General features: G+C 29.1%; 1 protein-coding gene across 1 annotated transcript; it reads left to right on the top strand.

Annotated features, from left to right (window-relative positions):
* The first annotated feature begins 7,382 nt into the window (after positions 1 to 7,382).
* Positions 7,383 to 7,784, top strand: LOC124934796. The gene has a single exon (XM_047475300.1). It carries the CDS (start codon positions 7,383 to 7,385, stop codon positions 7,782 to 7,784), a length of 402 nt encoding a protein of 133 aa, XP_047331256.1.
* The last annotated feature ends 1,813 nt before the right edge of the window (positions 7,785 to 9,597 follow it).

The following is a 9,597-nucleotide window of genomic DNA, read 5'->3' on the forward strand; positions in this document are numbered from 1 at the left end:
AAGTCATATCTTGATTTTAAACCCTTCAATTTGAAAAATTGAATTGAGCACCAACTTAACAAATATAAGACATTTTTATTGAATTTAATACAACACATTTAATTGTCTTTTATATTTAATAACACCGATATATATATATATATATATATATATATATATATATATATATATATATATATATATATATATATATATATATATATATATATATATATATATTTTGATAAAAATAAGATATCTCGTGAAGTGCAACTAACATTTTTTGTTGAATTTAATCATTTTCATCGCACTTTTAATGAAAAAATAATCATATACAAAAAGACACATAATGAAATAACTCATTTCATTCATTGTCTTTAAGATATACACATTTGTCACATTCATTCACTGATTTAAATTCACTTAAAATCATAATATGAATAATATTTCATACAATTATTAGAAAACTTGTTATAAGTCATAAAAAGACTTTACAAGCCAATTTTCTTTTTCATCTATTTCATAATTGTTTTTATGAAGACATTAGTTCTTCAAATTTGTATAAAAATAATGTCAAAGAAAAGTTGTATCTTGATTTTCAACCCTTAAATTTGAAAAATCAAATTAAGCACCAACTTAACAAATACTTGAATTTAACACAAAATATTTCATTGTAAAAATATTTAATAACACTGATATATCTTTTATAATAATAAGATATCTCGTGAGGTGAAACTAACATTTTTATTGAATTTAATCATTTTTTATTTCACTTTTAATAAAAACAAATAATCATATACAAAAAGACACATAATGAAATAACTCATTTCATTGTCTTTAAGATATACACATTTGTCACATTCATTGATAAATTCACTTAAAATCATAATTTGACTAATATGTCATACAATTTTTAGAAAACTTGTTATAAGTCATAAAAAGACTTTAGAAGCCAATTTTCTTTTTCATCTATTTCATAATTTTTTATGAAGACATTAGTTCTTCAAATTTGTACAAAAAAAAAAATAATGTCAAAGAAAAGTCATATCTTGATTTTAAACCCTTAAATTTGAAAAATCGAATTGAGGACCAACTTAACAAATACAAGACATTTTTATTGAATTTAATACAAAACATTTAATTGTCTTTGATATTTAATAACACCAATATATCTTTTTGATAACAATAAGATATCTCGTGAGGTGCAACTAACATTTTTATTGAATTTAATCATTTTTTATCGCACTTTTAATAAAAAAAATAATTATATAAAAAAATACACATAATGAAATAACTTATTTCATTGTCTTTAAGATATACACTTTTGTCACATTCATTGAATTAAATTCACTTAAAATTATAGTATGACTAATATTTCATACAATTATTAGAAAACTTGTTATGAGTCATAAAAAGACTTTACAAACCAATTTTTTTTTCATCTATTTCATAATTTTTGTATGAAGACACAAGTTCTTCAAATTTGTATAAAAATAATGTCAAAGAAAAGTCGTATCTTGATTTTAAACCCTTAATTTGAAAAATTAAATTAAGCATCAACTTAACAAATACAAGACATTTTTATTGAATTTAATACAAAATATTTCATTGTCTTTTATATTTAATAACATCGATATCTTTTGATAACAATAAGATATCTCGTGAGGTACAACTAACATTTTTATTGAATTTAATCATTTTTTATTGCACTTTTAATGAAAAAATAATCATATACAAAAAGACACATAATGAAATAATGAAATAATTCATTTCATTGACTTTAAGATATACACATTTATCACATTCATACATTTATCACATTCATTTATTTAAATTCACTTAAATCATAATTTGACTAATATGTCATACAATTATTAGAAAAATTGTTATAAGTCATAAAAAGACTTTACAAGCCAATTTTGTTTTTTCATTTATTTCATAAAAGTTTTATGAAAACATTAGTTCTTCAAATTTGTATAAAAATAATGTCAAAGAAAAGTCATATATTGATTTTAAACCTTTAAATTTGAAAAATCTAATTGAGAACCAACTTAACAAATACAAGACATTTTTATTGAATTTAATACAAGACATTTCATTGTCTTTTATATTTAATAATACTGATATATCTTTTGATAACAATAAGACATCTTGTAAGGTGCAACTAACATTTTTATGGAATTTAATCATTTTTTATCGCACTTTTAATGAAAAAATAATCATATACAAAATGACAGATAATGAAATAACTCATTTCATTGTCTTTAAGATATAAACATTTGTCATATTCATTAATTTAAATTCACTTAAAATCATAGTATGACTAATATTTCATACAATTATTAGAAAACTTGTTATAAGTCATAAAAAGACTTTACAAGCCAATTTTCTTTTTTATCTATTTCATAATTTTTGTATGACGACATTAGTTCTTCGAATTTGTATAAAAATAATGTCAAAGAAAAGTCGTATCTTGATTTTAAATCCTTAAATTTGAAAAATTAAATTAAGCACCAACTTAACAAATACAAGACATTTTTATTGAATTTAATACAAAACATATAATTGTCTTTTATATTTAATAACACCAATATCTTTTTGATAACAATAAGATATCTCGTGTGGTGAAATTAACATTTTTATTGAATTTAATCATTTTTTATTGCACTTTTAATGAAAAAATAATCATATACAAAAACATACATAATGAAATAACTCATTTCATTGACTTTAAGATATACATATTTGTCACATTCATTGATTTTTTTTTGGGAAATATGACTTAGCGTCATTTCATTAAAAATTCCCAAAAATGGAAAAAAAAAACACGAGTTTAAGAGATCATTCTAGACAGGCCTAGAATGATTTTGAAGTCGTAACATTCTGAATAAAAGCTAAAAAGCTAAAAACGTAAATGAATTATCTGATTACAATGCTTTCAATTCTAATGAGTTTAAAAAATGGTAAATTCCAGTTACTACAGATATTCCAGTTCTACTTCGTGCTTGGAATTCTTGTCCATGTTCCTACGAGGGTGCTGCAATCCGATACAATATCTTTCCATAACTCTTCAACGCTCCTGCGGGTTCTGCCATATACCCTTACATTCCGTTCTTGTCAAATGTTATACACCACTGCTCCAAAGTCGCACTTGAACACGCTTATTGCAAATCTATTTCAATTGACTTTGAGTAGTGCTGCATCTTTGATTTCATTTCATTCGCTCGGGAAACTGATCAGCTCCAGGCTTTTATAGAATTTATCCCAAAGCTTTGAAGCAATACAGCAACTTCCGAATAGGTGATCTATGGTTTCTTCATTTCCTCTACATCGAAGACAGTTCGTATTCGGGATGCTCATATACTTACTGATACGATCACGAGTGCTGAGTCTTTCCTAGAAGGCGAGCCATAAGATGAACTGGTGTCTAGGGATAATCTTCGTTGACCATACAAGAGGAGCCCATTCTACTTTCTGTGCTTTTTCCCGGGTTACCTCCCATATTTTCTTCGATACCAGTTTCCCATTGTCCTCAGCTTTCCATTCATGAATATCTGGTCAGTCGTGTAGTTGTATGTTACTTATATGATCAAGTATCCTCTGTCCTTCTAGATTTCTTCTCAAGAGTGAGTCACAATTCTCGTTTTTAATGTCTCTGATTTTCGCTTCTGTGCAGTCCCTTCTAATGCAGGTATTTTGAAACTCCTCCTTGTGGATGATAGGCTGGTTTTCGAACCAGGGTTCGTGCCAGAAAAGAGTGCATTTCCCGTCCCCTAGTCGGATGTCATAAAGATCTGAAATATCGCTTCTTAGTTTAAGAATCTTTTTTACAGACCAGCTCATACCTTCATGAAATTTGCAGGTCCAGATGCTGGTTTCGTATTTCATAAACCTCGTATGTACCCATTTTATCCATAGTGACTCCTGATTGCGCTCCAAAGTCCACAGATGCTTGAAGGTGAGAGTCTTGTTCCACTCGATACAATTCTTCAAGTCGATGTCCCCCTCGTCCTTCGGTTTGCAGAGAGCGGTCCATTTGACTTTTTTTCCTCCTCTTCTGCTACTGCCCCAGATAAAGTTCCTCATCAGTGTATCGAGCTCCTTCATTACCTTCTTCGGAATGACCATTTGCTCTGCCCAGTAGCCAATAATGCCCATGACCACGGTTTTGATAAGTTCGATCCTCCCTGCATAAATTTTTTTTTTTGATGTTTTTTATCTTTTCAATCAGCGATTTGCAGTGTGAGATCTCAATCTGCTTCGCAGTTAACGGAATTCGGAAGTACCTTACGGGAAAACTGTATTCCTTGATGCCCATGAAGTTGAAGATGTCCTGCTTTGTTTCGTCATTCACGCCTCCATAAAATGCCACACTTTTGATTTCATTACTAGTTAAACCTGTAACCTCAAAAAAGAACGTTAGTACAACCCTAATAGTTTTAATAGAATCAATGTCTGTGTGTGCTAGAATGAACAAATCGTCAGCAAAGCATTAATGGATTACCTCCCTCTACCTCACAGAATGGGTGAAAGATGTATGGACGATTATTCACATTCATTGATTTAAAATCACTTAAAATCATAATTTGACTAATATGTAATACAATTATTAGAAAACTTGTTATAAGTCATAAAAAGACTTTACAAGCCAATTTTGTTTTTCATTTATTTCATAAAAGTTTTATGAAGATATTAGTTCTTCATTTTTTTATAAAAATAATGTCAAAGAAAAGTCATATATTGATTTTAAACCCTTAAATTTGTAAAATCGAATTGAGAACCAACTTAACAAATCCAAGACATTTTTATTGACATTTCATTGTCTTTTATATTTAATAACACTAATATATCTTTTTGATAACAATAAGACATCTGGTAAGGTGCAACTAAAATTTTTATTGAATTTAATCATTTTTTATCGCACTTTTAATAAAAAAAAAATAATCATATATACAATGACAGAAATTGAAATAACTCATTTCATTGTCATTAAGATATACACATTTCTCACATTCATTGATTTAAATTCACTTAAAATCATAATATGACTAATATTTCATACAATTATTAGAAAACTTGTTATAAGTCATAAAAAAAACTTTACAAGCCAATTTTATTTTTCATCTTCATTTGCATTAATAGAAGTTGTCATACTACATTTCTTATAAAAGGAATAATTGTTTTTCTTTTAACAAAAGGATCACCATTTAAATCATCCAGATCATTTTCAAAATAGTACAAGTTGTTCACTCTAATCTCCTTTTCTAATATTAAATCTTTCTCAAGGTCCTGCAAAACACAATATCTTGAAGAAAAACAACATTTAACGTTATCTAATTCTAGTAATTGTGCAACAGATATAAGGTTGTATTTAAAATCTGAAGAAAACATAACATTTTTGAGGTGTAAATGTTTATTTAAAACAACTGTACATATTTATGTAATTTTCTTTTTACTGCCATTTGGTAGAAATAATTCTAATGGTTTAGCAATTTTATGAATATTATTCATAAGTTTTCTATTATTACAAATATGAGCACTAACTTCAGAATCAATAATCCAAGTTATACTAAAATTATCAACATGATTAAGATTCATATTAAAGTTTAATGTAATGTTAGAAGAATGTTTACTTGCTTGAAATTTCAAGTTGTTTTTCTCATTTTCTTTCATAATTTTCATGAAAGCTCGAAACAGCTTAAAATCACCAGCATTTACATTGTCGAGGTTGTTGTTGACAACATTCACAAATGTTTTCTTCCTTTGCTCTTTTGATTGCTTAAATCATTCTGGATAGCCAATAAGTTTGAAACAACCTTCTTGAATATTCCCCTTCAATCCATAGTGTTTGCAAACTGTATTTTTGTAAGAATTTTGAGAAGTTTTTCTTTTGTTTGCTCCAACCTTATTGTTCCTTACTTGACCAATAGTCATTATTTTTTCAAAAGCAAGAGTCGTACTTTTATCAAAATCAAGACTTTTATTCTCTTCATTGTTGGATTTTGGATTTAAATATATATGTAGAACATATTATTAGATTAAAGTCATGGGCTTAATGATTATGAAATGAATAATTGTAGATACCCGTTTAGTATTTGTTTATTTGGTGACGTGACAAAATAAGTATTAATAATATGGTGGGCCTTCTTATATTGTGGGCTTTAACAATATATGGGATTCAACTAGGGTTAGGTCTTTGAGACAAGTATTATTTAAGAAACATGAGAGGGAGATTCAAAGAAGAACTCTCACGCCTTCTCTCTCTCCACTCTCCTCCGTTTTCTTGTCCTTTGATTTCCCCCGTCAATATCAGAGGAGAACGGATAATACTTAGTCAGGAAGACCTAGCCGTTCCTTTCAAGAACAGATCAATCCGGATCTACAATGAGATCATCTTCAGGTACGCTTCCGCTGCGTTATAATTATAGTCTATATTAATGATTAGAATAATGATAAACATTCTATCAGTTGGTATTATTTATGAATCGATAATTTTTATAATGATCGTATTTGAATCTGGATTGGTTTATTTATTTATTTATTTATTTTTTAATTAATAATAAATAAAATATATTATTTTATTTTTATTATCATTACTATTAAACTAAAAGATAAATAAGGAAATAATATTCTCTATTAAGAAAATAAAATAAATAAGGAATTGATAATATAATATTTTTTTATTATCATTAAATAAATAAATAATTGATAATATAATAATTTTTTTTTATTATTAAATAAATAAGGAATTGATAATATAATATTTATTTTTTATCATCATTAATAAAGAATTTATATTATATTAAATAATATTAACGGCTAAGAAATGAATTATTAGAATCTGTTTTATTAAATTAGATAATAATATTAATAATCTAATATTTATTCCATTTAAATAAAATAATTTCATCTTCAGATGTCACCAAAGTGACCTCTATTTCGTAATTGTTTTATTTAAATTCTTAAAGATGGTTGTATATTTTTTTTATTTCATGCGTTTATTGATTAACTCAAAGATTGATCAATTGGCAGAAATATAAACATACTCGTGGTAATAAATCTATGACAGTTACAAAGTTTTCATGTGGATTATACTTTTATCTAAAGATAAATTTATTAGTTTTATAGAATTTATTGTCAAGATTTTATTATTTCAACAAGAGTACCGCTTACAATTAAAATTATTATCCAAAGATTTGGTTTTAATGTTGTGTTTGGTATCTTACGATGGGGTTAACCATAATTTGTTTATTATTTAAATATTTGTAATAATGTGAGTATTTATATTTTTTTTGTTAACTTCAGGATCTGGTTCTTTGATATCTGCTAACTATCCAGTCCCTATTTTATCGGGGGACAACTTTAAGAACTGGAAATAATCCATTTTGATTCATTTGGGTTGTATGGATTTGGACTTAGCATTAAGGATAGACCAACCCGCTCCTCTTACGGATGTAAGCACTATTAATCAAATGCAGATGTTTGAGAAGTTGGAAAGGTCTAATCGTTTAAGTTTGATGATCATAAAGAAAAGAATTCCAGAAATATTTCGGGGTACGATATCTGATGATATCACTAAGGCTGAAGAATTTCTTATCGAGATAGAAAAACGCTTTACTAAAAGCGATAAGGCGGAAATGAGTGCTTTTCTTAAGTCACTCATTACCATGAGGTATCTCGAGAAGGAGAACATAAGGGAGTACATCCTTAATATGTTCAATGTCGCTTCAAAACTGAGAGCACTCAAGTTAGACCTTTCAGAGGACATGTTAGTCCTATTGGTCATGCTCTCACTTCCTACTTAATACGATCAGTTCAAAGTTAGTTATAACTGTCAAAAGGAGAAATAGACTCTCAATGAACTCATTTCTCACTGTGTTGAAGAGGGAGAAAGAATGAAGCACAAAAGGAATGAGGAGGTAAATATGATTGGAACCTCGAAATATGTCGGCGGTAATAAAAGAAAGTTTAAGTCCGTGAAGATTGAGACTGCTAAGGCTCCAGTCCCAGCTCCTCAGGCTCGTCCTATGGAGAAATCTTGCTTCTTTTGTAAGAAGACTGGACATGAAAATAAGGATTGTGCCAGCTATCACAATTGGTGTGTGAAGAAAGGTATTATTCTTACTTTGGTTTGTTCTGAAGTTAATCTCTAGCTTCAGTGCCTCGAAACACTTGGTGGTTAGACTCTAGTTCAACTACTAACATCAGTGTTTCAATGTAGGGTTTCTTAAGCCACCGAAGCCCAATTGATGTTGAAAGACACATTTACTTTGGAAATGGGGAATCGGTCGAAGTGGAAGCAGTTGACAATTTTAAATTGTTGCTAAGTACTGGGCATTTTCTTGAATTAAAAGACACTTTTATTATACCGTCATTTAGACGGAATTTGGTTTCTGTTTCTTATTTGGACAAATTCGGTTATTATTGTTCGTTTGGAAACAATGAAGTTACATTGTCTTTGAATTCAAATTTGGTTGGTTTTGGTACTTTTATGTTGAATGACAATTTATACATGCTTGACACTTTAACTTCATATCATGAAACCCTAAATGTGCAAACGAGAGGTACTAAGCGAAAATTAAATAATTCAAGTTTATTATGGTACAAACGTTTAGGTCATATTTCAAAAAATCGAGTTGAAAGTCTCATTAAGGATGAAATTCTTGATTCCATAGTTTTTTCGAATATTGAGGTTTGTGTTAACTGCATTAAAGGTAAACAGACCAAAGTGAAGAGGACAGGTGCTTATCGAGCTACAGAAGTCTTAAAGTTGATACATACAGACATTTGTGGGCCATTTTCCACACCTTCGTGGAATGGTCAACAATACTTTGTATCATTCACAGATGATTATTCTCGATATGGTTATCTTTACTTCATAAGGGAAAAATCTGAGGCAGTGGACATGTTCAAAGTATTTAAGGTTAAAGTTGAAAATCAACTCAACAAACGCATTAAGATTATCAGATCTGACCGTGGAGGTGAATATTACGGTAGAAATGGTGGATCGGGTGAACAACGTCCATGCCCTTTTGCTGACTTCCTTAAAGAGTGTGGAATAGTCCCTCAATACACCATGTCGGGTTCTCCTAGAATGAATGGTGTTGTAGAGAGACGTAATCGCACATTAAAAGATATGGTTCGAAGTATGATATGTCAAACTACTTTGCCAAAATCTTTTTGGGGGGAAGCATTAAAAACCACAGTCTACATTCTTAATCGAGTACCGACTAAGGCGATAATTAAAACACCTTATGAACTCTGGACTGGGCGTAAACCCAGCTTACGTCATTTTAGGGTGTGGGGATGTCCAGCTGAGGCAAGGCGTTATATGCCAAATGAACCAAAGCTAGCATCTCGTACGGTGAGTAGTCACTTTATTGGTTACTCGGAACGGTCAAAGGGGTATAAGTTTTATGATCCCACATCAAAAAACATTTTTGAGACGGGTACTGCCACGTTCTTTGAGAATGTTGAGTTTGGGAGGAGAAATACAGTTTTAGACTTTTCTTTAAAGGTTCAAGAAATCACCAAAGTGATTGACCTGACACCTCAAGAAGGATTAGTCATTCCGACTCCCATACAGTTTCAAGATACAATTGAGGAACCCATTCAAAT

The sequence above is a fragment of the Impatiens glandulifera genome, chromosome 4 (assembly GCF_907164915.1).
Source record: "Impatiens glandulifera chromosome 4, dImpGla2.1, whole genome shotgun sequence".
Taxonomy (NCBI): Eukaryota; Viridiplantae; Streptophyta; class Magnoliopsida; order Ericales; family Balsaminaceae; genus Impatiens; species Impatiens glandulifera.